Source organism: Panthera uncia, chromosome B4, assembly GCF_023721935.1.
Source record: "Panthera uncia isolate 11264 chromosome B4, Puncia_PCG_1.0, whole genome shotgun sequence".
In the NCBI taxonomy this organism is placed as follows: Eukaryota; Metazoa; Chordata; class Mammalia; order Carnivora; family Felidae; genus Panthera; species Panthera uncia.
The window spans coordinates 137,916,623-137,941,902 of record NC_064809.1 but is presented as its reverse complement, the minus strand read 5'-3'; the positions used below and the strand labels follow the sequence as shown (position 1 = coordinate 137,941,902).

The window sequence follows — 25,280 nt, the reverse complement described above, 5'->3', positions numbered from 1 at the left end:
GGTTTGCCAGTGTCCCCCGCCCCACTCCCGGCCCCGTACTAGAACCGGAGACCAGAAGCTGGACAAACATACAAGCTCCCTCCTGTCTGGATTCTACACTTAAGTTCGAGGAGCCACCTCTGGAACTTTCTCCTGGGGCCACAATGTGGGTTTCCCAGACCTCGTGTGAACCGTCTCTGCCCCTGCCAGCTGAGTGGCATTGGGAGACCCCCTCAACCCCTCTCCAGCTGAGTCCTCATCCGTGTGGGGGACAGTGAGTTTAGGCCCTCATAGATGCTCAGTGCCCAGAGTCTCCTGCAGTCTGACACTTTCCTCCCCATCTGGGCCTGCTGGCACAGTGCCCCGTCCCCAGCCTCCTTCCTAACTGCCTAGGGAACCTGGCCCGAGCCCATCTCGTCTTCCCCAGGTCCCAGGCCCTTCTGACTCATCTCTTTGCCCCCTGACCCCACTGTCTTGCCCATGCTTTGGGATCTGGTGGGATCGGGTTCTTGAAGGCTCAAGAGCACCAGGCTGTGTCCCGCTGGCTGCCCTCACAGAGGTCACAGCCAGTGGGGGCATCGGGTGGGTGCCAAGGGTTCCAGCAGGTCAGCAGGGACGGGCAGTGCCCTCCCAGACCTGGTGACCTTGCTTCTGGCCTCAAGGTTGGGCTTCGCGGCTTTGTGGATTTCCCCAGGTGCACGGACAGGTGTCCTGGGTGGGCAGCGCTGGGTCTGGGCAGCCAGGCTGGGCAGGAGCTGAGCTCGGCCCCTCCCTCATCCCCATCCCGAGGAAGACACAGCAGACGGCAGGGCTTGAACGTTTAATGAGGCTCGGCCACCGAGGGGCCTAGGCCTTGGGGGAAGCAGTGGTGCGCACGCGCAGCACGCTGGCGCGCAGGGTGGGCCGATGGTTGCCGGTGGCCCAGCGCATGCCCGAGGCGGCCCCTCCGCGCTCCGGCCACGGCCCGTTGAGGTCAGCTTGGCCACAGTCGCTGTACCACCAGCCGGCGCCCGAGCGATCGCGGCTGCAGCTGGTGAAGGGCTGGGTGCCGTCCGTGCAGGGTGAGCAGTGGTCGCGGTCGCGGTCCAGCGTGCTGAAGCCACAGCCCTCTTGGTCATCCGTGCGGCCCAAGCCCCGGAACGCGTCCCCTGCACAGCGTGGTGGCGTGGGTGGCGGGCCGGCTGCCCCTCTGGCCCGCGCTCCCGTCGCGGAAGCTGCTCTGGCTGCCTCGGCGTCTGAGACCCCAGGGCAGACGCTTGGGGAGCGACAGCCTCGCCCCGAGCATTGAGGCTGACAGATGTGGGCCGGAAAGCCGGGGTCTCCAGGGACCCAACCTTCCCTACCCACCCTGGCCCCGTGGCAAGACTACCCCTCCCCCGAGCCTGGAGAGTCCAGTGGACAAAGCAGGACGCTTGTGCGTGTGGGTGGGGGGCAGGCATGAGGCCCCCTTACCTCCCAAGCACTCACCTGCGTTCCCAGAGTACAGGCCAAGGGTCAATCGGTAAAACAGGTCCTCCCCGTCCACGTGGAAGTTGTCATAGTGGGCCTGAAGCGTGTGGTTGTCCGCATCCAGAAGGTCCACCGTGAGCTCTGAGCGCAGGCCCGGCTGGGAAGTCAGGTCAGAGATGTGCTGCAGCCCCAGCCAGTGGTCACCTGCAGGGGTGGGCACCCAGGCTGAGGCTGCCGCGTGACGGCCACCCCTAGCCTCCTCCTATCGTCTCTGCCCTGTGCGCCCGGTGACCCCCAAACACAAGCCTCGGGGTGCACGCCCCTGTGCCCACAGGCACACGGCCCTCCTACCTGTCAAGTCTCCGAAGCCCTGTTTGTACTCCTGCCAGCATCTCTCAAAGTCCAGACGCCTCCGCCTGCCCCAGTCCCGGCTCTGAATCACCGTCCAGCCACCGTCCTCTCGCATGTCGCACAAAGCCTGGGGAAGGACTTCACGTGGCAGGCAGCGCCTGGCTGGACCCACGTAGGCTGCCCCTGTCCTATCTGTGCCCCCCCAGACGCTTTCTGTTTGAAAACCGAAACTCTTCCTGCTTGTCCGTGTCATGTAAACTTCCATCGTAACGAATCCACATTCTCAGAAGCAGGGCGAGGATCCACGGTAGCGCCCCAGGCCTCGGGAGGGCCGCCCGCTTTCATGTCAGTTTGCACCTGCTTTGTGGCTTTGTTTTTTCACCGAACGTTGGAGCCTGGAATCTCTCCTTGTTCGTACCTTTACGGGTGGAAGCTTGGGTTTCTCCCAACCTTTCCTGACTATAAAACAATGTCTGTGGGGCGCCTGGGTGGCTCAGTTAAGTGTCTGACTCTTGATCTTGGCTCAGGTCATGATCTCACAGTTCGAGAGTTCAAGCCCGGATCGGGCTCTGTGCTGACAGTGCCGACCCTGCTCCGGATTCTCTCCCTCTCCTGCTCCTCCCCACTCATGCGCACACATACTCTCAATCTCTGTCTCTCTCTCTCTCAAGATAAGCACTAAAAAATAAAATAAAATAACCCCCCCCCCCCCCCCCCCCGCCCCGGCAAAGTCCGTGAACATCTCCGTGCCCAGCTGTGTCTGAGGACAGACTCCACCCGGTCTGGCCCGCCCTTCCCTGTCACTTGAACAAGTAACTTCTCTTGATTTTGCCCAAGCAAGTCATACGGAGTATCTCCCGGACCCTCACCCCGCTGAGGGCTGCTCACCTGCAAGGGGGCGCTGGCTCCCTCTGGCTGGATGGTATACACACCGCTGGGGGCTCTGGGCTTCTCCACCCGGATCTGAGAGCAGTCCCTCCCTGTGGGAGATGCGGCCAGGAAGGCTCAGGCCTGGGAGGGGGCCGTGGTCCCCCAGTGACCAGCACCGGAACCCTCCTCCTGCAGAGGCCCTGGGACAATCTGGCAGATGGGCAGCCAGTCCCCTGAGTTTGGGCCACGCCTGCCTCAGGCCTCTTCTCTGGGAGTGGCTGTTCCTTGGGCTCTGCAAATTGGCCGGGCCGCAACCCTCAGCCAGACCCTCAATTCTTCCCGTGGCCCCCAGACAGAACCTCTCCCCTTCACCTGCTGCCCTGGGAAGGTCCCTCATGGTTCCCCCCCCCTTCCTCCCCCTGGCCTGGCAGTGGCGGGAGGGCTGCCCTGAGCCCAGCGGGCCCCTCCTAACACGGGAACACAGTGGGGCCTGGTTCTTGTCTGCCCTCTTCCCAGGCCGTCTGGGGCAGGGACCCAGCCCGGTCCTCATGGGGAGTGAGGCCTGTCAGGGGAGGGCCCGTGGGTGACGGGCCAGAGGCCGCCCAGACCTGACGTCCCCCCCACCCCATCCCGACCTTGGGGTTCCAGCAGCACCACCTGGACCTGTGGAGAGAGAGGACATTGGTCAGGGGCGGTCTTGGTAGCCCGGTGAGACCCGCCGGCCCGATGACCACTCTTACCGGCCGTCGATGCCGCACCATGGAGCCGGCCTGGGGCACAGAGAGGCAGAGGATAGCAGCGAGACCCAGTACTGGGCGGGCAGCCATGCTTCCGGAGGGTGCAGCCCTGGTGGGGGAGAGCCCAGCCCGCAGCCCTACCAGCCTCCCTTCACGCCCACGGACGGCCCACACCACCCTGGGTGCTCACTGTGGTCCTTCCGGGCAGATCTGAGCCACTGGTCCCGGCACCTTTTGTTCGGGAGCTGGGCTCGCCCCGCCTCCCCCCCCCCACCCCCCACCCCCGCCCCCGTGCCCGGGTTGGGGGAGGTTTGAGTGGGGCGGGAAGCCTGAGGGTGTGGACCAGGGAGGTGAGGGGCAGGGACTACTGCCTGTCCCTGAGCACACTTCCCCTTGGCTGGTGTCCTCGCTGGGCCGGGGTCCGCACTTGGGACAGGCAGGTGCCGGGGGCCCCAGGGCCTAGATCTAGTGCTGAGAGGCAGGTGTTGGCGGCAGGAAGTTCTCCAGACCACTAGGCCCAGGCCGGTCACCCCTGCTGCCACCCGTCACCTCCTCCCTGCCGCTTGCGCTCATTTCTACACACTTCACAAAACAGGAGCTTCCAAAATTAGACTTTATTTCCATTTCTCAGGAATGAGTACACGTATGACAGGAAAACACGGTGCGGCCCCGTTCACGGCCGTGGGTTTCACCTGGTTTTGTCAGACATCGAGTCAACACAAACACAATCAAGCGTGGCCCCGGGGCCCGGGTGGGCTGCACAGAGGCCGTGTCACAGACACATGACCCGCGGAGCGTGGCCGCAGGGAGGTGCCCGGGGTGGGAGCCCCGTGTGGGCTCGGCCCAACCTCGGGTCTCCGTCTGTCCCGCCCCACAGCGGACACGCGCCCGCTGTCCACTGAGGTTGGGGCCGAGGAAGGCTCCCGTCCGAGGGCTGCAGCCCCAGAAGCCCCCAGCCAGAGGTGGGCCTGGCACCCCCCTGCAGAGGCTGACCTTTCCCACGGGCTCACCCTCTCGGGATCGAGGTCCCCCCACGCACACGTTCTCTTTGTCCCAACCAGGTTTAAGGCTAGTATTTTCTGACATTTGCTTCAGTTTTTCTCTTAAGTTAAAATTACCTGAGTAAAAAAACTTCAGACATTTTTAAAAACCAAAACCACACACGCCGTCTGCAGGCAGAGCTGGTGTGCGCCCGCCGCGACCGAGCGTGGCCAAGCTGCCCAGGCGGGAGGGACGCTCCCAGGAGCCACGACAGAGCTGCGTGGGGTGACCTGGCCCTTCCCAAACATGCCAGCCAGGAACCCGGTGGCCCAGAACCCACTGGGACTCGCTCCCGGGCCAGGGCTCCTGCTGCCAGCGCGTGAGAAGGCACAGTGAGGTAGGGGATGGCTGGCCGTGCCCACCACGCCCCTTCACCTGGGGGCCGGGGATGGGGGGTGGGGCAGTGTGCACCTTTGGTCCCTCCCCCACCAGTGCGTCCTGATGCCCGTGAACCCCAAGAGCGGTCCCTGCAGGGCCGGGGATGAGGGTGGGGAGGGGGCTGCTGGGAAGCCTGAGCTCAGAGCAGTTAAATATTTCTTTATTTGGGCGGGTTGGGGGAGGAGAGGCGTGGCCGGGCCTGGACCCCCACAGGGGGTGGCACCCAGCCGCTCCTCGTTGGGGGGGGGCCAGCCCCAGCGCCCCTCAGCGGTGACACGGGAGCAGCCACGTGTTGGTCCTTCCTATTTGCGCGGCCGGGCCGCGGACGCCCTCTGCAGACAGTACTGAGCGACGGGCAGTGACAGGACCAGGCTGGTGGCGCGGCGCCCCATCCAGTAAAGGCCGTAGCCCAGCAGGCCCAAGAAGGCGGCCTTCACGGCCAGCCGGGACACTCTGCCGGAGATGGACGGCGGGGGGACGCTGGGGAAGGGAGGGCGGGCTGGGCCTGGCTGGGGCACGCACGCTGCCCCCCAGCCCCCAGCCCAGCCCGGCCGCGACCCCGCCGGGCTCTGTGCTCAGGGACTGCAGGGCGCACGCGGGTGGCACTCACGTCATGATCTCCTGGATGTTGAGGTCGGTGGTCCAGTTCTTCTCGATGCCCGGCACGTGGCCCATGCCCACGACACCCACCACCACCGAGGGGACACACTTCCTGGGCTCGGCTGTGGGGAAAGGGAAGCATCAGCGCCCGCCCGGCGGGCACGGTGCCTGGGGAGCCCCCGCCCGGCGGGCACGGTGCCTGGGGAGCCCCCGCCCGGGGCCGGCCGTCGCCGTCACCGTCAGAGGAGCGGGGCAGCTCCAGGCGCCGGGCGGCCTGCCGCAGCATGTAGGTCAGGTAAACGTCGCGCTCAGAGACGATGGTGCGGTGCAGGTCGGGGAACGCGCCGACCATCTCGGCCATCATCTGCTCCAGCAGGTCCTTCTGCTTGCAGCGCTCCACGTCGTCCTTGCTGGGGGCAGAGGGCGCGCTGCCAGCCTCGCGGGCACGGGGTGGCCAGCGGGAGGCCGGTGCTGTTGACCCAGGGCAGGGACCTCGGTACCCTCTTTGTTTGGGATCACGGCGGAAGGAAGGAGCGGGAAGGCCCTGTTTGAGGAGGCTCAGCCCGAGAACAAGGGGGAATGTGCCACGCGGCGGGGGCTGGGCCCCGCTTCCTGGGTGGGGCTGCCTGCCGGAGGCCGAGGGGCCCTACCTGATGGGGTCTGACAGGAAGCACAGGCCCCAGGCCAGCTTGACTTTCTGCCAGAAGGACAGTGCAGCGATGGCCCTCTTGAAGGTGACGGGGATGGGCCGGTCGCCCAGGTGGAACTTGCAGAAAGGCACCTTGCTGGCCTGGGGCAGGGGCTGGGTGTTGGTTGGGGAAGCCTGAGCCCCGGGGTGGCTCCCGTGCACTGAGCCCCCCTTCCCGGCCGGACCCCGGCCCACCTCCTTGAAGGCCTCCCTGAACTCGCCGCCAGGGGCCATGCCCAGCTGCTCGGTGATGTGGGCCGACACCTTCAGCAGCAGCATCTGCATGAGTCCAGACATGACCCCGTTCTGCAGGGGAGGGGACCGAGGGTCAACGGCCGCGTGGGCACAGAGCACAGGCCCAGCCTACGGCGTGGGGCTGAGCAAGGGCCTGGGGCAGGCGGCCACAGCCACGGCGGATGCTGAGGCCCCACTTCCCTCCAGCCGCCCCCGCCCAGACCTCAACTCCCGCGCCCGTGTCCCCGAGGGGCACACGTCAGTCAGCGTGAGGGAGCAGCACTTGGAGCCAGCAGGCAGGCCGGAGGGCACTCCGCGGCCACCACCCCCCCCCCCCCCCCCCGTGCCCCAGGGCCTGCTCGGCGACCCCCGGGGTCCCCGCCCGGCCCTCGCCTCGGGGCCGAAGCGCCACCCGCCTGTCCCCCCTCATCCGAAACCCAGTACAGGGGAGCCCCTCTCCCGCCCCCGGCCAGGGCCCTGCTGACCGGAAGGCCGCCCGGCGCCGCACCTGCCTCACGGCCTGCTGCAGCTTCTCCAGGCTGATCTCCTTGGCCTCCTGGAGCAGCGTGCTCTCGTCCATCTTGAGCATGGACACGCGGTACTGGCACAGCTCCACCACCACCACGTCAGGCTGCACCTCCCGGATGGTCTGCAACGCACATGCCGGCTCAGCCCCGGGGGCCCTGCAGGCGGAGGCCGCCCTGGAACCGACCGGGAGGCCCGGCCCCAGGGGCCGCCTCGGCTGCTGTGGCCACCACTCGGTTCCGGAAGCAACCGAGAAGCTACAAAAAGTTCGCCGGTCGCTAAACAGAGAAGTGCCGAGGCTGCGAGGCCTCCCCGGCATCAGAAACCTCCCTTCTGAGGGCCGCTGGCGTCGCGGAGGAGAAAGCGGGGGCTCGCGGGAAGGGGCCGCTCGGCCCGAGGCCAGCCCAGCGTGGCGGGCCTCACCTTCACGACGTCCCTCTTGCTGTCATCGCTGAAGTGGGCTGTGCCCACCACGTACACCCTGCTCCCGTCCTCGGCCACCAGCTCGGTCACGGTGCGCGGCAGGCTGGGCCGTTCCCGCCGCCTCCTCAGCTTCATCTCCAGGAGCAGGGACAGAGCGTCGGCGTCGGCTGCAAGGACAGCGGGCCAGCTGGGGTGCCGTGCGCACTGGGGCCCGCCTTCCTGAGCAGCTCTCTCCACGGGGCTCCCCCGGCCTTGATGGGCCGCCACCCACACTCAGCACTGCTCACTACGGCGCACGCGACCGGCACGGTGCCGTCGGAGCAGACCTTCCCCGTGAAAAGGGGCCTGGGCCTTGGCGGGGTCTGCAGTCTCCACGATGAGAATCAGCCAGGCATCGAGGGAGCCAGGACGGGGATGGCCGTGACCATGCAGGGCCGAGGTCCCCAGGGCAGCTCTGAAGCACTTAGCCTCCCACCCAACAACCTGGGGCCGGCCGGGGCCCCCCGTTCACCACAAACTCAGCCCAAGCCCCGCCTGGCCAGGGGCTGCCCACCCCCACCGGCCCCCCAGCACTGAATGGTGTCAGGGAGCACGCACACAGGTTCTGGGGTTCTCCAGAAAGCACCCTGGGCACCACCTCGGAAGACCCCACTGGGACAACGGGCTCCGTGTCAGCCTGCAGAGGGAACAGGAGTGTCTGAGTCAGGGGACCACCCTCCCTGGGGGCTGCGGGACGCTTGGCACCCACCTGTCCCCAGCGGGCCCATCAAGAACTCAGGGGCTGCTGCTCCGTGAACTCCGTGTGCTCCCCGGGATGAAATCACTTCCCTGGGTACGGCCCACCCCCAGGGCTCCCCGCCCCAGGGTCCCCCTGGCTGACCCAGAACCCACCCCCCGCCCTCCAAAAGCCACGTAATGCTCTCCTATGCACAGAAGCAGCCACGGTGACCCCAGGCGACCACACTGAGGGGGAACCCACACTCTGGCGAGCAGCTGGCCGGAGCCCGAGCCCGAGCCCGAGGCCGTTCAGGAAGCAGCCGCCCCCTCCCCCCGCCCAGCATCCGGCCCAGGCTCTGACCTCCTGAGGTGACCGCTCCTCCTCCCCCTCCATGGCTGGGAGGCAGCTCCCGACACTGACGAGTGACACCTGAGGAAATACCGGAAGCGCGTTTTCAGCTGCGCACGGGGCTCAATCTGATCTGAAAGATCCGCGGGTGGCATGACCGCCTCTGCCCTTCCAGACTGACACCTGTCAGTCACCAGCTGCGGACGGCCGGGGTCCAGGGTCCTTGTGGCCGGCACAGCAGGTGGGAGAGTCTGGCTGTGAGCGGCATACAAACCCTGCACCACGGGGCTAAGAACAGAGCTGGAGAGGCCTGGCTTCACCCCCGCCAGTGAGCTGGGGGTCCTCTGCCGAGCAGACCTGTCACCCCCGTCTCCCGTTTACCCCGCAGAGAACAAGGCATTGGAGCTCAGGGACCAGCCCTGAGGGGCAGTCAGGCTGACCGGGACGTTCCCTTTCCGGCTCTGGAACAAAACACACTGCGCCAAACTCCCGCAGGTGAGAAAACCCAGCAGAAGACGTGAGTCTGAGTATCAAGTTGGTGCTGAACGCCTTCAGCGGAGTCATCCAGGCGTCTCCGGAACTCAGACTCAGCGCGACGGCCGCTGCCCCGTCGGGAGCCACAGTGTGAGCGTCAGCATCGCGGAAGCGGGAAGGAGCGAGGCTCTCCGGCCGCCCCCCCAGAAGGAGCCAGGAGCTTGGGGGGGGGGGGAGGACAGTCATGTGGGCACAGCAGGCGCACTTCCTGGAAAGGTCTTTGTCACCAGGACAAAGGACAGCGGACCATCCGGACCTCCGGGGCCAAGGGGAGTGAGGGGCCCGGGGCCTGTACCGGGACGTGTGGTCCTGGACGCCAGGCGCGAGACAGCAGCATCGCCAACGCGGGCTTCACCCGTGCTTCCCCGAGACGCCGCGGAAACTCAAGCCAGGGTCTGCTGCTGCCTCCGGGGCCACCTCTGAGCGCAGCTCGAAATGACCAGGCCCCCCGAGGAGTCTGACCAGCGACCTCGTGCAGACTGTGGGATTAGGGAACCACCCCGACCTGTCTGAAGTTGGGCCGCGGTACCGTGGCTGGGTTCTCAAGCCCACCCAGCCCATGAGTGTTACATGTGCCTCTGGGCAGTGCTGGGGGAACGGGGTGCGGCTGCCCCAGGGCGCCACGGACCCTCGCCTCACCCGTTTTCCTGTGGCTGCACACTTCTCTCAAACTTTCACAAGAAGGAAGGGCAAATGATAAGGTCAGTGCGACGCCGGGCCAGGTTCCTGTCCCTCAGGCCTGTGGTCACGCAGCAGCAGGGAGCAGACAGGGTTCACCCAGGCCATGACCACCGGTGGCTCACCGCGCACCCCTGTGCCGGCAGCCTGGGGCAGGGCAGGGCTCCCTCCCAGTTTAACCAACACTCCCACACGCCCTGGGGCTGACCAAGGGGGGAGGGGGCGGCCCCTCTAGAGGATGGCCCAGTTTCTGGAAGAGGAACCGGCTTGGGGCTAGAGGACACCGTTGGGCCCCGGCCTCTCCGGGCCAGCAGAAAGGGGCGGCTGCGGAGGGGAGGAGGGCCTGGCCTCCTAAGCACCCCTCCCCCAGTACCTCCTGTCCAGGAGCCCCAAAGCCCCCGCTTCCTGCTTCACAGAAGGAAAGCGCTCCACCGCGCAAGGTGCCAACTGAAGTGCAAACAGGAAGCGGAGCCTGGAGCTGGAGGGGTGGGGCTGAGCGGTCACTGGAGCTCCCGCCCCCCCGCCCCCCCACCCCCAGGCCCCAGAGCCGGCCCAGTCGGGCAGGCGGGACGATGGCCCTTTGTCAGGCTCCACGCAGAAAAGCAAACAGTTCTCCCAAGCAGCACGCGGCTGCCAAGGTACTAGAAAAACTTTTTAAGAAAACATCCTGTGCCCTGGCAGGAAGGCTCCTGTAAGAACACGCAAGCGGGAGGTCACCACGGAGGTCACCGTGGTGCCTCAGCCCGCCCTCCCACGGTGTGGTGGCTACAGGTCTAGGGCGCAGGTCCAGGGCGCGTCCTCCCTCCCTCCCCCTCCCTCTGGCCAGACGACCCTCTGTGCCCACAGGGGACAGGCAGGCCCCACTCTGTGCGGGCCAGGGGCACCTTTCTGGGGAGGCCCTTCCAGGTCCTGCATCCTACAGGCCGGGGGTGGCAGACAAGCCTCGAGTCGGCAATGGCTCGGCCCCCCACTGTGGCACAGCACCCGGGTCCCCTCCTGCAGCTGCTCCCCAGAGGTGGGCACCTGGCCTAGTCAGGCAGGAAGGCCACCGAGGCTCCTTCAACACCAAGCGTCTGAGATTCTGAGAAGCCTCTTTGTCTGAGGCTGTTGCCTCCACACACCTTCCGATACCCTGGTTTCCCTCCGCTGCGGGGGCGGGGTCCCCTGGCAATAGCCTTGTAGGATGTCATTTCAATGGCTTAACCGCCCCCCACCCCCATATGCAGTTTCAAATATTTACAGCTGAGGCCTGAGCCTCTCCCGGCTGCCAGGAGGGCAGCAAAGTGCCTCCCGCCTCCCGCAGGCCTCTGGGCTCAGCCTCCACTCCCTGCACCCGCCGGTAGCTGCTGTGGGGCGTCCACGTGCCTCCTGGTTTCCCGCCACACGCTGTCCGGATCTACAGGTCCTAACAGCTCCCTCCACCACCGCACGCTGCGGGGACCAGGAGGCCCCTGGCTGACACCCTCCAGGGGAGATACCCGTGCCCCCTCCTGAATCCACGCTCCAGCACGTGGCCCTGCTACCTGGCCGGGCCACAGCCACCGATGCTGGGAGCCTGTGACCCTGGCATGAAGCAGGAAGAGCCTCCTCATCCCCCTCCAGCCAGCTGTCGCTGCCAAGCAGGACGGTCCACGGAGACGACCTGTGGCCAGATGCCAGCGACCAGGCTGCAGAGGGTAGCATGCTGGGCCGGACCTCAGACCAGCAGGGCCAGCGACGTGGTGCGGCGAGGCCCGGGCAGGACCCTTCAACCCGCGAGGACTCGGCTCCTGCCTCTAGGATCGAGGCGCTCGGAGCAGTCACCCAGCCGTCCCATCTGTCTGCACACACTAGGCCCTCTCCTGGCTGCGAGACAGGTACCACACTCAGTCTTCACTTCAGCCCGTGACCTCCAGACCTCTGTGCACTTACTCCTGTCGGGGCAGGAAAAGAGCCAGCAATCTGGTTCAGAAGACACTGAAACGTGAGTTTTCCCCAACTGTCTCCTTCTCTGGAAAGGGCCACACCACTATCTGGCTCTAGAAATTATAGTCCTGCACGCACAGGACAGCAGCACAATCACCCGCACACTTCCAGGAAGTCAGACTCCAAAGCAGCGGGAATCCCCAACAGCTTTGGGACCCAACTTGTCCAGGACTCCAGCGAAGGGCCTGCTCAAAGGACAGGAAAGCCCCGCCTCCGTCAGGGTCGCACCCGCGCTGTGAGCCCTGAGACACAAATCAGAGTAGCGGGTTAAGGGGTTCTGCATCGGACGAAGTGTCGGAAATTGTCCTGCCGGGTGTGCATTTCAGGATGGAAGCCGAGAACGTCGGACAGGTCAGTGTGAGTGACACAGGTTCCTGCCTGCCCGGCCCAGGCAGCCGACCTTCTCCTGGGTCCCACCTCTATGCACTGAACTGTGTCCCCCGGAGTTCAGTATTGAAGCCCTAATCCCCATGATGACAGTGTTTGGAGGTGGGACTTCTGGGAGGTGACTAAGGTTACACGAAGTCATGAGGGTGGGGCTCCATGATGGTACTAGGGCTCTTATGAGAAGAGACACCAGGCAGCTGGCCACGTGAGCACACAGGGAGAGGAAAGCCGTCTGCAAGCCAGGACGACAAAGCCCTCAGCAGCAACCAGGTTGCCGGCACCTTGATCTTCGACTCCCAGCCTCCAGAGCTGTGAGAAAACAGTCTGCTATTTAAGCCTCGTCTCTGCGGTTCTGTTATGGCTGCAGAGCAGACTGAGGCACCATCACCGCCCCCTCCACGCTCTAAAAATTGAGAAGCCACAAACTGCCCCCCGGATCCCAGCCCGCTTCTCAGTGTGGCCAGGGCTGACTGGCACCAAATGGGGTTCCCAGAAAAGGCCGCATCTCCGAACCAACCCACTGGGCTTGCTCAGGAAGCCAAAGGTCCCAGACTGGACAGACCAGCGGGCTGCAGAAACAAATGACCAAGTGGGAGACAGCGGGACGTGGCCAAAGCCCTGAACTTCCCAACGCCCCCACTTCTTAAGCCTGGGCCCCCCTGGCCATGGACACCCCCGGGTCTGGCAGCACCTGCTTTATGGAAGTGTGGCAAAGTCTGGGATTGGGGTAGAGGCCACAGGCCAACTTGCATTTGGGGTGGAGGCCTGAATGGCTCCTTGTCCGCCACCCCTGGCTGGCCCTGCTGGAGCCTGCACCCCGCCCAACCTTGGGCCCCCGCCCTGATCACCACTGCAGGGCGCTGTGTAGGGAGCACCACCAGCCTGCAAGACTGCCCAGTGGTCCTAGGGTCAAGGCTCCCTTCCAGTCACACTGCAAGGGGGCGAGCAGGAGAGCAAAGGGGACAAGAGACCTAGGGAGAGGGGAGCCTGCCCAAGAAAGCAGTGAGCCTGGCGGCCTGCCCATCTTCCTCTCCAGGGAACCCCGAAGCCAGTAAGTAGGCTTCCACCTGGAAACCACCCATTCTCCTAACGAGGCTGTCCCGATCTCCAAAGGTGGCAAGGACTTCCGAGCAGACTTCCTGGCTGTTTTTTGAGATGCCGAAGCCAAGGCAGCCTTGCCTGTGCTGGGACAGTTTTACGGAGACTCTCCTACGCGGTACTTCGTGGCACATAAGTTACAGCTCAGTAAAGCCGCTTCACGGAAACAGAGCGCAGACTGCTGCAGGCCTGCGGAGTTCGGCCGCGCCGTCCACCCCGCCATATGGCAGCCCCGCTCGCTCAGCCTGACGGGCAGAGGCCACCGGCACTCGGGAAGAGCCCAGGGTCTCCACCCGCAGAGGTGCGGCCCCCGCTTCTCGCCCGCGGCCCCCGCGCCGGGAGCCCCACCCGAGCCCGCAAGCCTGCTCCGCCCGCCCCCTGTCCCCGCGAGCCCCGGCCGCCGGCCCGGCCCCGCGCGCACTCCTCACGGGCCACGGCTGACCCTTCCGACCCCAGGCCCCACGCTGGGGGCTGACTGGGCCGGGCCCAGAGCGAGGGGGCCCCCGCCCCCGGCCCGTCAGCCGGGACCCTCGCCGCGCAGCGTACCGAGGCGGGGCGGCGCTCCTCAGCCGGCCTCCATGCGGCTCGTCGCCCCACCGGACGGGGCGGACCGGGGCCGGGACCGGGGGCGGGGCGGCCGGACGGCCCGGGGACGGGGGCGGGCGGCGCTCGGCATGCCGGGAAGCGCAGTTCCACGCGTCGCCCGTCCGCTCCGTCGGCGCGCCCGGTTCGCGCCGGTGGACTACACTTCCCAGGGGTCCGCGCGCAGCCACCCGCGGACTACACTTCCCAGGGGGCTGCGCGCGAGCGCCGGCGGACTACACTTCCCAGGGGGCCGCGCGCGAGAAGCCCCGCCCCGCCCTGCCCCGCCCCCGGCGCCTCCGGTTCCAGGAGGAAGGAGGTGACGGTGGAGGCATGAGTTCGAGTCCCCGGGCTTGTGTCCGAGCACTCTTAAATTCTCTGACTGCAGCTCCCAGTCTGGAAAAGGGATAATGTTTCCACGGGTAATGTCCACGGAGAGGCTTGCAGCCCCTGGTGAGATGCGAGGAGCAGAAAACTCTGGTTGTGGAGCACGCCCGCGTGACTCGTCCTGGGTTGGGGGGTGCCGAGACTCCCGCCCGCAGGCGACCGGGCCATCCCTCGACTTAGTGGGTGGGGTCCCCTGGGAGGGTGGGACCGACCAGGCTGAGACCTGGACCCTAAACCCCGGAGGTCTGTACGGGGAGGGGGAGGGTCTCAGGACAGGCGGACCCTGGTGCGTCTGGAGCTCCCGTCCCACTGCCAGCGGAGGGGCTCCAACCGCCAAGTCTCCGGCCCCTCGTCGTCCCCATGTGGCCAAGTGGGCTGTGGGGCGTGGGAGGGGGACTCTCAATGCCCACGACCACCCGCAGTGGGGCGTCCTGAGCCGGCCCTCCCTCTTCTCCGCATGCGGAGCGCTCCCGACCCCGACCCCCATTACTGGGCGCTGGAGCGGCGGCGAGCGGGGGGCTGTGGGGGCCCCGGGGGCTGCTGCCCTCGCCGGGGCCCTCCGCCTCCGTCCTTGCAGCAGGGCTCTGGGGCTGGGTACCCTGCAGGCGGTGGATGTGCAGATGGCTTGCCTGTTCCCCCATCCTGGATACGTGGACCCCCCCCCCCCCCCCCCCTCCCGCCCCCCCCCCCCCCCCCCCCCCCCAGCCAGCTCCACCGAGCTTGTGCCCACATCCTAGACCTGACTCAGGTGCCCTCACATTCTGGCCCTGCCCTGGGGCCAGGACTCCAGGCTCCACAGAAAGCTGGTGAATAGCAGGGAGGGAAGCCCTTTAGAAAAGGAAGAGGGAGACATGTCTGCACTTCCGGGCCCTGGGACAGGCCGTTCTCTGGGGCCACTGGCTGGAGTGGGGGCCTCAGTAGTGCCTGCCTGGAGCAGGCTGTCCCGCCCCCAGCCTGGAGCCGCTTGGGAGTGAGGGGATAGTCCAGTCCAGACCGGCACCGGGATTCCCCTCAGGTTCCAGGAAGAGAGGCGGTGGCCGCAGTCCCAGGCTTCTGAGCGGCTCTGGCACTGGTGGCTTGTAGGGGTCACAGGCTCCCCCGTTCTTTGGCGGGGTTTCTCCTGGGGTCCAGCTGATGTGGGAGGCAATCCCCTGGCCACTCCTGGTGTGCGGCTGGGGCGCTGGCCGGCAGGCTGGGCTGTTTGCCGGCAGAGCTCTGTATACGAGAGACTGCACGTGGGGCCTCCGGGCTGACACTTCTCTCCTGCAGCTTCTTGGTCCCCGAAGGGCCTAGCTGGCCTCCGGGTGGCCTCTGTCCTAAAGGAGGACACTCTGGCCCGTGCGCCTCTGGTGCGCGCTCGTGTCCAGCTATCGTTCTCCCCCGGGGGCCGGTCGTGTCTGCCCTCCCGACCGCCTCGGCCATCTTCACATAGGAGAGCAGCAGGGTTTTGCCAGGCAGTATGCTGTGGTCCACACTGAGGGGTGGGGGGACTTCCCCGGGGTCTGGAGTGAGTCTGGTTGAGATGCCCCCGTGGTGCTGGCGTGGCCCGTCTGGGGCGTGTGGGATGGAGCGCGAGGTCTTTCCTGAGCCGTCTCCTCTGAGTCGGGGACGGTTGCCCACACCTGCCACAGTGCCCTGGCCAGAGGGAAGGAGAGAGGAGATGGGGCTTCAGATGAACACTGGAGCCCGTGGGGCGCCCCCCTGCCCTCACCGGGTCGGGTGGCATCCCTCAGCACCTGCGCTAAGAGGTGTGCTTCTGTGGGATGATTACGGGGGCTCTCCTCTTCCCCAACAAACCAGGGCAGGGGCTCAGTCACACTCCAAGGACAGAGCTCTGGATGAGACCGGGTCTGAAGTGTCCTGCTCGGCCTTGGCCCAGGGGACGGGTGGCCGGCAGCCTGGCAGAGCCATCTCACCCAAGACATGGAGGTGGCTCCGTGGGACCGGGGGACTCCCCAGCAGGGGTGCCCCTAGCCCTGCCTGGACCTGCGTGTGTGCGCATGTCCCTCAGCCAGCGGTACCTGTGTTCGCTGGCGGGAGGAAGGGTGCGTGAGGCAGACTCGCCGCGCCTCTGCGGGGCCCTGGGGCCGCGTCCACTCTGAGTCCACTCTGAGCAGAGCCACGGGGCAGGATGAGCCAAGCGGGGCCCGGCTGAGCTCTGCATGTGGACGGGCGGCGGTGGGGAGGTGAGCGTGGCCTTGGAGGGTTGGGGACTCCAGCTCCACTCACGAAACAGCAGGGAGACTGTGGCCAAAGCAGCTGCCTGAGGCCAGCACGACTTGAGTGCCCCAGGTGGACACAGCCACCCCGCCCAGGGTCACGGGGCCGGTTGATGGCGGGGGGCCAAGGGGGGCGCTGCCGAGGGGCCAGGGGCCGGTCCCACCCTGTAGGACCGGCTGGGCTGCTCAGGTCCTACGGGGACACAGGGTCTCTTCCCTGGACACATGGAAACAGTGAGCGCCAACCCGAGGGGCGGTGGGCTTCACGGCCTGGGATGCCGGGCCGGGAGGAGTGTCGTGGCTCAGGTGAGGGGGGTGCTTTCTGGGGACAGGGTGTATTAATGATGCCTTTTCGTTGCCTCGTGTTCTGACACCGGGCTGTGCCGACTCCTCCCCGGGCTGGCTAATTCCTAGAGACAACAAACTCCCGTGTGCAAACCGGCCAGTCCAGAGCCCCGGCCCAGCACCCCCTCTGTGGGACTCCCACACTCTCCGTCACCTGCCCCCACTACCCAGGGCGGGTGCCCGACAACTAGGGGAACCCCGGGGCCCGCGGACGTGACTCACACGAGCCAGTTCTAAGCCTGCACCTGCCTCACCCACAGGAAAGGCTCCCTCTCTCGTTCCCATTCTGCCTCCTGACTGCCTGGTGCTTCCCCCTGTGGCCCCCAGCCTGGGCACATCGTGCCCCCTCCCCTTGGGACCTGTGAGTGATGAGCTGTCTTTCGATGGCAGTTGTCCCCTGATCTGCTGGCCTCCCCAGACCAGAGTGGTGGTGAAACTTGCGTTCAAAGCCAACGGAAGGATGCAGTCCTTTGCTTGTGTCTCTGAGTGATCACCCAGCTCTGGGGAAGGTCAGGCTCCCCCCACGGACAGGCCTGCCGAGGGGATCCCAGGGGGCCGGGCCAGTCAGGTCTTTGCGGCACAGCAAGTGGGCCCGCTTGATCTCTGCCAAGCCTGACCGTGTGAGGCCGGCACCCGCCTGCCCTAGCGCCCACAGTTTGCTGGTCTGGCTGCCCCAGCTCGCTGCCTCCAAGGAGCCCCTGTTCAGATTCTCGGGGTCATCAGCCATGGACTGGAGGGCGTGTGGCTGCAAGGTGGACCCATGGGACTGCCCTCAGCCCCAGCTGAGTCCCGGGCCCAGTGTTGAAGGTGCCCTGTCCTGGGTCCCTGTAATATCATGAGCACCCCCAGACCACATCAAGGGTGCCTCTTCCAGGAAGTGTTCTCGGCTCTCCCTGCTCCCCTGAGTGTACCCAACAGGCCCCTGCCCCCCAAGCATCCGATGGAGGGGACAGCTTCCTGGGGGTTCATGCCTTTGTCTTTGCTGCGTCTGCGAGCCCCGATGGGGCAGGGCTCACCTGAGTCACCCCATGGCGCAGAGGGCGTGCATGTTAGAGGCCACGACCTGTCAACCACGAGTGACAAACGCTTGACTGTGGGTGCGGTAGAGCCCCCAAGGTGACCTGGAGGGCAGCGGGGCACCTCCCACGGCCTCCCGTGACCATGGTGAGCGGAGGCGCCCTGACGCGGGAAGCTCAGAGCACAGGCCTCCTGCAGACGGACCACACGGGACTCGGGCGGTATCAGAATAATATTTATTGATATGCTCGGTGCTACCTTGTTAATACTGTCACGTTGTCACCGTGGCTGAGGTAATAGGGACAGACCCTCCGAGCGCCAGCCCTGGGTGCCCACCGGAAGCAGCGTGGGCCCTCGGGTGGGGGGCTGGTGGCCTGGGTGGGGGGACGTGGTTATTGCGTTGGACTCCTTCCCTTGCACGCTGGCGTCCACACCGTCTCAGCCCCGTGCCCAGTCACACACCCGTGCGTTCGCGCTGGCGCCCGCCCGCTCGTGCCCACTCACGCACACATCCACTTGCACGCCGGCGCCCTCGCCCTCTCGCTCACGCGCCCACGCACACGCCGTCCTGTGTCCTGATAATACGTACACTCGGTAGTTACAGTAATCATAGTAAAATAAAGTACGGGTATGTCGGGGTACGAGGAGAAAGTGCATATGTTGATCTGATGGAGGGTGGGCCCCGGCACCTCCCGCCCCGGGGCTCCTGGTCCCTGCAGCGGGGAAACCTGAGCATGGCCCCTCGGCACGGCTAGGCCTGGTGGTGTGCTCACCCCCAGCCTCCTTCCAGGCTCAGGAGCAGAGGCGTCCTGCCACAGCCGGGCCCCTCAGGGCCGGCATCCCGGACCCAAGACAAAATGGACTAAAAAAATACACTCTTCAATCTCACGGCTGAGCGCCTGCTGCGGGGGGAGGGGGAAGGCGGCTCCAGGCCTCGCCGGCTGGGGGGCTGGGGGCTCCGCTGGGGTCGAGGCCAGCCCCTGGCCCGGCCGGCACCCCGGCGGTGCTGCCTCGGGGGCCGGGTGGGCAAGGTGCCGGGCCCCGTGGCATGCGGACAGGAGGCCAGGAGGTGCGGGCGGTTGGGGGGGCAAAGCAGAGGGGCCACACCCACTCGGGGCCGCGGTCAGCGGCACCGCCGGGTCACGCGCTGCTCTGTGGCGGCCGGGCAGCCCTGCCCCTCAGAACTCCACAGTGCTCACTACTGTCCTGGGCTCGTCAAAGGTGGCGATGAGCATCTGCTGGGGCGGGGGGATGGCGATGAGGCTGCCCACGTCCGGGGGAGCCCGGGGGCCCCCGTCCTCCTCTTCCCGGGCTTCGTACAGCGTGCTGATGTGCAGCAGCGGGTGCGTGGCGTTGCGGCTCAGGATAGCCAGGGGGTCGGGCTTGCCTAGGCTGGCTGGCGACAGAGGAGCTGTGGCGGGGGCTGCGGGGGGCGAGCAGACGTGAAACGGGCCCCCGGGAGGAAGCGCGGCGCGGGCTGCCTCTGCGGGGTACAGGATTTCCTTCTCGGGGAGCGGAGCGTCTGCCAACGGCCAGGGACACAGGCACGTCACACCCTCGGGCCACCCCTCTCTCCACCGGGGCAGACCCACCACGGCAGGCCGGCCGCGGGAGGGCGGGCTGCGGCTTAAGGCCCCCCCCACCCCACCCAGTGCCCCGCGAGGGCTTGATTCTCTCTCTTTCAGCCTCCTTAGCCAGGCGGGGCCAGGCCGACCCCCTCTGCACCACCACCTCCCACCCAGCCCGTTTGGGCTCAATCTCCCGCGGCCTCGGGAGCGGCAGTGCCCATTTCCAGACTCTTCTCTGGAGCCGGAGTGACCCTACTGTCCTATCCCCCTGGGGCTCTCCTAGCTGCTTCACGGGGCCCGGCAGGGCCCGCCTGCAATGTCCCCTCAGGTTGGAGGCTGCCCCCCCCACCCCAACCGCCCACCAGCTTCGTGCACCCAGCCAGCTCCTCAGCGCCTTTCACACGGTTCCGGGAGGACCGCGCGCGCGGGGGGGGGCTGCCTTCCCCGGGGCCCGGGGTGCCCGGCTGCCTACCTTTGGTGGGGGCTGCGGCCAAGCCGAGCGCGCACTCCTCCGCCTGGGACAGGAAACCCCCTTCCTGGCTCCGGGAGGCGGGCAGGGCGGCGGCGGGCACGGCCTCGGGCTTGGCCTTCTTGGTGCCCAGGATGTAGGGGTGCACGTCCAGGGAAAAGTGGCGCGCATGCTTCTTGTCGGGGGCGGGCCCCGCGTCGCCCCCGCCGCCCTTGTAGTGGTGCGCGGCGCGCGCCCCCGCGTCCAGCAGCGGCGCGATGAGCGTGTCGGTGGCCGTCTTGCGGCGCACGGGCTTGGGCTTCTCGGCCTTGCTGTTCTCCACGCGCATGATGGCCAGCGGCTCCTTGAAGGGCTGGGGCAGCGGGTTGCTGGTGGGGATCCACTTCATCTTCTTGCGCGGCCGCTTGACCACGGGCGGCTCGGCGGAGCCCTCGGACTCGGCGGGGTTGGCGCTGGGGTCGACGGTCTGCACGCCCGCGTCGCGCACGGTGGGCGTGGCGTCGTGGTTGGACTGGGCCAGCGCGGCCAGCAGCTGCCGCACCACGTTGTCGTACATGAGGTCGCTCTCGTTGGTGATGAAGTCCAGCCGGTTGAGCGACTTGATGTGGTCGCGGTTCTCGTTGCAGAACATGGCCAGGATGTTGATGTCGCAGAACTGCGAGCGGCGCCACTGCCGGCGCGTCTTGATGCCCACCTTGTGCAGCTTGTCGAAGATGAAGTTGCTCTTGCGGAAGATGAAGAGGTGGATGAGGTTGACGAGGATGATGAGGTTCATGGCGCACAGCAGCACGATGTCCACGCCCGCCACGATGCGCTGCAGCTGCACGGACGGCAGCTTGCAGCTGACGCGCACGGCCGCCGCCCCCGCCGCCGCGCCCCCTGCCGGCCCGTCCGGGGACGCGCCCAGCGCGCACGTGAACTCGTTCTGCTTCTGCGTGGCGTAGTAGGTGCACAGGTAGGAGATGGGCGCCACGCTGAGCAGCAGGATCAGCAGGTGCCGCGCCAGGTACAGCTTGGCCAGGAAGTTGCTGCGGCCGCGGCGCTCCAGGTACTTCTCGAACAGGTTCTGCTCCGGGCTCTTCTCCTTCTCGGCGTTCTCGATGATCTCGCGCCTCTCGCGCTCCGTGATGCCGGGCCCCTTGGACTGGATCTGCTTCTCGATTTTGGGGGCGCGGCCCTCGGCGGCGCGGTGGTAGCAGTTGTCGATCTCCTGCAGCAGGAAGTTGAGCTCCGAGGTGAGGCGGGTGGAGGCCAGGAACTCCCAGCCCAACGCGGGGACGTACATGATGGCCGCGAAGGCCAGCAGCGAGTAGGGCAGCAGCTTGTGCTCAAACAGCGACGGCCACAGGCTGGCGTCCACGCCCGGCAGCGCGTCCCGCAGCTCCGTCCAGCAGTAGCCGCGAGCGTACAGCGCCTGGTCGCGAGTGAAGTTGTGCGGCGTGTAGCAGTAAATGGGCTCCTCTGGGGGCAGACAGGAGACTCGGGCTGGGGCCTGCTGTTCCCCACACAGAAAGGCTCCGGGGCCCAGGAGATGCTCCATCCCTTACGACCAGCCCGGGGCACGGAGGTCTCACCCAGGGTCCCCCGCCCCCACCCCCCAGCAGTTGGCTGTGGCACAGGGTGGGGGTGGGGGGGTACAGCCCTGCCAGCCCCAGCCCCCACCCGCGACTGACCTGCACTTCAAACCTCAGGTCCCTCTCCGTATCCAAAGAGTCTCTGTGTGCACCGGGGGAAACCCAATCCCAGAGGGCAGCAGGACAGGCCCCTCGGCCCAGGGCCCTTTTCCAGTGGCAGAGTTAGACCCCTGGCCCTGCAGTGCCTGCGGCTTCATCTTTGAGAGGGCAGATGGCCGGGGCAGGTCCCACCTGGCCAGGGGCACTTATAGATGTGGGCCCTGCCTGCCGTGCAGGGGTGAGGGGTGCCTGTCCAAGACCCATTGTCCCGGAGAACGGCAGACCTGGGAATCCCAGACGCTAGGTGGGCAAGGGCAGGGACCTGGAACCTGACACGAAGCCTCACCAGCAGGACCGCAGTGTCTGCCACCAGGAACAGTGGATGCCGCCCGAACTGCGGGAAAAGTGGCCGTCCCTGGGCTGTGTTTTCCCTCCCCGATGATGACGGGCACAAAAACCACAGCAAAAGAATGTGTCTGGTGCTGCAGGGGGCCCCCACCTGGCAGGCCCGGTGCCATCTGCAGCACTGGCCCCCCAGGCTCACGGCCGCTGAAGGACCCGGCCACTCTGCCGTCGGGCCAGCTGGACCCCTCTCACCATGCAGAGCGGGTCAGCGGCCTTCCTCCAGTGCTGCCGAGATCCTACCCCCAGACCTGGCTCGTGGCCCCCACGTCCTCCCAGGGAGACTTGGCCCCTGACATGTGTGGCACCCCTCCCCCGAGACCATTCAGCCGCCCCCCCCCCCGCCGGGACCTCAGGCTCACCAGTCCTGGGAGGGGCAAAGCGCTTGCCTTCTTTTCTTTTGGAAAAGGGCACACACTCTGGGGACACCTGCACGCCTTCAGGCTAGAGTGGCACACCCAGGTCACGTGGGGCCACTTCAAGAAAAAGCAGTTGTCAGTTCCCCTGCGCGGACCCCGTATAACCTCTGAGGAACCTGGCTTCCCTTGAGGCTGTCTGCCCACCTGGCCCCTCTGTCCACTGCTCAGGGGTCGGTGCCAGTGTGGGGTGGGGGCTGCTCACAGCAACCCCGGCCGGGAGCCATGGGGTCTCCCTGCTGCCCGCTGCCCCCCACCCTGGGGATGTGCCAGGTTCTAGGCCAGGAGGCCGGTGCCACCGCATCAGCGCCTCACCATGCTGGGTGGTGCCAGAATGTTTACTGTCGTGTCCCCGATGGGCACACCCTGCTCCAGGGGGACCCTCACGCAGCGAGGACCCAGGCACCGGGCATCCACCCTGGGCAGGGTCGGCGGGGGAGTGTTCGAGGCCCGTGCCCCCAGCCAGCTCCCAGCAGGCGGGTCATGGATCCTTCTGGCCGCAACAGGGCGCATGCTGGACCCTTGCCCCTGGGCCGACACCTTCACAGATGGATGCTGATATGGTGCTGGGGGGACGGGGTCCCCAAGTGTGCTCCTGTCCGGGGCGGGGGCTGGGCAGAGGGGCCTCCAGAGCCTCTGACCTCATGTCCCTCTTGCAGTCCTGCCCCAGCCCGTCCCCGTGTGTCGTCGCAGGGTCGCTCCTGGAAGTTCACCCTGTGGACGTGTGGTTCCTGCCTGCAGGGCGCTGTTTCCTGCGCCCCACTGTCCTTGGGCCTGGGGAGGGGACGTGGGCGCTTCTAAGCTCTGTGTGAAGCACCAGGAGATGGGTCACTTCAGACTACGACAAAGCCACTGTCCTGCCTCGAACCCTAGTCCAGGCGAGGCGAGCGACCGCTGGAGCAAGGCCTCTCAGCGACGCAAGAGAGAACACTTGATCAGCTGGTGCCAGCCCTGCTTCGTTCCGTGATCTGGGACACACTATCCTGGGGCAGCCCTGGACCCCGAAGGCCAGGCGTGTTCCACGGGGCATGCCAGGTCCCAGGGGGCCAGGCTCACAAGGCCTGCCTTGTCCATGCTCAGGGGCCCAGGTGGACGCATGCATGTCAGTGTGCAAATGTAGGTCAATGTGGAGGGGCGGGCCGGCACAGGAAGGCTCAGGGCACCCCCCGGACCAAGGATGAAGGATGAACTTGGGAAACGCCAGCAGCCCAAGCCTGGCTGGATGCAGAGGGGCGCTGAGGCTCCACACGGGGTGAGCTGGACTCACAGAACCTCAGAATGGAGGAGACAGGAGAGTCACCTGAGGATGACGGTCCTGAGCCTGCCCCACTGTGCACATCTGTAGGGGACAGAATCGTGTCCCCCGAAAAGATGTTCCAAGTCCCGACCTCTGGTACCCGTGAATCTGACCTTGTTTGGAAATAGGGTCTTTGCAGATGTGATCGAGATCAGATCACACTGGAGTAGGGTGGCCCCAACCCAATGACTGGAGTCCTCGTAAAAAAGAGGAATTTGGACCCAGACACCCAGGGAGGAGGTGCCCTTGTGAAAATGGAAGCAGAGACTGGGCGAGGAAGCCTCAGAAACTGGAGAGGCAGGAGGGACCCTCCCCGGAGCCTCTGGGAGCCAGGCCCCGCCCACACCTGGATTTTGCACCTGCGGTCCCCAGACTGACAGCTGTTCTGTTGTTTTGAATCACCAAGTTTGTGCATATTTGATCCAGTAGCGTTAGAAACGGAATACATCCACATGTGCCCTGAGTGACACTTGTGGGTCACACCTGTGTCTGAGCGCGTGGAGCCTCCCATCCCCGAGGGAATGTCCTGTCCTGGGCGTGTCTGAGTGTCTGGGCACGTACTCCATTCAGGTCTGAAGTTCCCAGGTCATGAGGACCCCTAAAAAGCGAGCCGTTTGGGGCAGAACCAATGCAGAGTGCAAGAAGGTCTGCCAATGTCACTCAGGGGACAGGGTCACATGTCCCTCCTGGAGGGGTGCACAGGAGCCCCCACCCCCTCTGCCTTGGGCCGGCACCTCTGGCCCTCGAGCATGGCCAGTGGAATGCTGAGGGGCCCCCCTGGACCCATCGCCAGCCAGATCTGGGTGGGGGGGGCGCCACTCCCTGCCTCCAGCCAGCCAGCGGCCTCCGCCTGGCAGACCCACCGGCTCCTTAGGGAGGGCGGGGGCACTGCCCACCACTCTCCTCCTCCTCACCGCCCCCCCCCCGTGCCTCCTCCCACTCCTGAACCCACCTCAACCAGAGTCTTCCTGGTGCCCCCCGGACAGCCACTTGCGGCCTCGACATCTCGGACTCCCCCTGTGCTGGTCCCCGTCTCTGCCCCTGTCGAGCCCCGTCTTCCACCTGCACCGGCCTCACAGGCTTCCCGCCTCCGGCTTGGCCAGGAGGGTCCACTGCCCGCCAGCAGGGTGCTCGGCCCAGCCTCCCCGACCTCCGCGGCGTCCCTTCGCGGGCTCGCGGCGCCCGGACCAAGGCCTCTCCCCGCCGCCGACCGGAACCCGCCCGCATCTCAGGGACCCTCGCGGCGAGCCCGGCCCCCCGCACTCTGCCTGCCGCGCGGGCGCTCTGCCGGCCTTTGGCATCAGCTGTCCTTCTCTCCACTCCTCCTCCGCTCAGAGCCTGCCCACTCCCCCTCCCGGGCTCGCCTGCCAGACCCCGAGCCTCATTGACGCCTGAGACCACCGGGTCCGGGACGGGTCCACCCGCTGCTGGCGGGGCGCGCACGGAGAGTGGGAACAATGCATCCGAGGCGGGGGGTGGGGGTCTCGCAGGCAGCCCTGGGCGCCTGGCGACACAGGGGCGACGATGCGGGGAGGAGGGGGGGCGGCCTTCGGGGGCGCGCTGGGAGGCCCCCCACCCCCACCTCCACCCCCAGCCCCAGCCCGGGCCCGAGCGGGTGGCCGGCGGCGGGCCGCCGGGGCGGGGACTCGGGGCGCGCCCCCAGCCTCACCTGCGAAGTTCTTGGTGAAGACCAGGGTGACGAGCAGGATGGGGACCAGCACGGTGCCGATGGTGACCACGCGGTCGAAGGGCAGCTCCAGCTTGAGCTGCAGCAGCAGCGCGGCGAGCGCGCCCGCCTTGTCGTCCTGCGCGCCCGGCAGGATCAGCTCGCGCAGCTTCTCCCCGGCCAGCAGCGCGGTCGCCATGTCCGCCGACTGCTGCAGGAGGTGGTGCATGGGGGGG

The 25,280-nt window shown here is 66.7% G+C and overlaps 3 protein-coding genes across 7 annotated transcripts; all 3 read right to left on the bottom strand.

Moving 5' to 3' along the window:
* Window positions 1-793: 793 nt before the first annotated feature.
* Window positions 794-3,623, bottom strand: LOC125919738 (angiopoietin-related protein 5-like). The gene is made up of 5 exons (XM_049626584.1): window positions 3,390-3,623; window positions 2,668-3,312; window positions 1,780-1,906; window positions 1,447-1,632; window positions 794-1,127 (listed from the first exon to the last, which is right to left on the bottom strand). The coding sequence occupies exons 3-5, from the start codon at window positions 1,892-1,894 to the stop codon at window positions 826-828; spliced, it is 603 nt and encodes a 200-aa protein (XP_049482541.1). The 5' UTR covers window positions 1,895-1,906; window positions 2,668-3,312; window positions 3,390-3,623; the 3' UTR covers window positions 794-825.
* Window positions 3,624-3,985: 362 nt separating this feature from the next.
* TRABD (TraB domain containing) lies at window positions 3,986-13,655 on the bottom strand. Of its 5 annotated transcripts, none has more exons than XM_049626579.1 (10): window positions 13,550-13,655; window positions 8,354-8,422; window positions 7,873-7,951; window positions 7,276-7,442; window positions 6,836-6,976; window positions 6,289-6,399; window positions 6,056-6,207; window positions 5,643-5,908; window positions 5,416-5,527; window positions 3,986-5,285 (listed from the first exon to the last, which is right to left on the bottom strand). In XM_049626579.1, exons 2-10 carry the CDS (start codon window positions 8,384-8,386, stop codon window positions 5,108-5,110), a joined length of 1,239 nt encoding a protein of 412 aa, XP_049482536.1. In that variant the 5' UTR covers window positions 8,387-8,422; window positions 13,550-13,655; the 3' UTR covers window positions 3,986-5,107. The 5 variants fall into 5 exon arrangements, with proteins under 5 accessions (XP_049482536.1, XP_049482538.1, XP_049482537.1 ...); XM_049626581.1 differs by having other exon boundaries at window positions 5,643-5,815; window positions 13,550-13,654; XM_049626580.1 differs by having other exon boundaries at window positions 6,056-6,195; window positions 13,550-13,654.
* A 4,120-nt stretch (window positions 13,656-17,775) lies between these two features.
* PANX2 (pannexin 2) lies at window positions 17,776-25,273 on the bottom strand. Its single transcript, XM_049626577.1, has 3 exons — window positions 25,048-25,273; window positions 19,594-21,051; window positions 17,776-19,075 (listed from the first exon to the last, which is right to left on the bottom strand). The coding sequence occupies exons 1-3, from the start codon at window positions 25,271-25,273 to the stop codon at window positions 18,732-18,734; spliced, it is 2,028 nt and encodes a 675-aa protein (XP_049482534.1). The 3' UTR covers window positions 17,776-18,731.
* Between the last annotated feature and the right edge of the window lie 7 nt (window positions 25,274-25,280).

Coding starts and splice junctions, on each gene's coding strand:
- PANX2 (XM_049626577.1), bottom strand. CDS start 25,273: ATGCACCACCTCCTGCAGCAGTCGGCGGACATGGCGACCGCGCTGCTG. Junction 21,052..25,047: donor CTTCACCAAGAACTTCGCAG/GTGAGGCTGGGG, acceptor GTCTGCCCCCAG/AGGAGCCCATTTACTGCTAC. Junction 19,076..19,593: donor GGCCGCAGCCCCCACCAAAG/GTAGGCAGCCGG, acceptor GGCCGTTGGCAG/ACGCTCCGCTCCCCGAGAAG.
- LOC125919738 (XM_049626584.1), bottom strand. CDS start 1,894: ATGCGAGAGGACGGTGGCTGGACGGTGATTCAGAGCCGGGACTGGGGC. Junction 1,633..1,779: donor GGGCTTCGGAGACTTGACAG/GTAGGAGGGCCG, acceptor CCACCCCTGCAG/GTGACCACTGGCTGGGGCTG. Junction 1,128..1,446: donor CCTGTACTCTGGGAACGCAG/GTGAGTGCTTGG, acceptor CACGCTGTGCAG/GGGACGCGTTCCGGGGCTTG.
- TRABD (XM_049626579.1), bottom strand. CDS start 8,386: ATGGAGGGGGAGGAGGAGCGGTCACCTCAGGAG. Junction 7,952..8,353: donor AGGAGCGGTCACCTCAGGAG/GTCAGAGCCTGG, acceptor TTCCCTCTGCAG/GCTGACACGGAGCCCGTTGT. Junction 6,400..6,835: donor TGCAGCAGGCCGTGAGGCAG/GTGCGGCGCCGG, acceptor CCTCCCCTGCAG/AACGGGGTCATGTCTGGACT.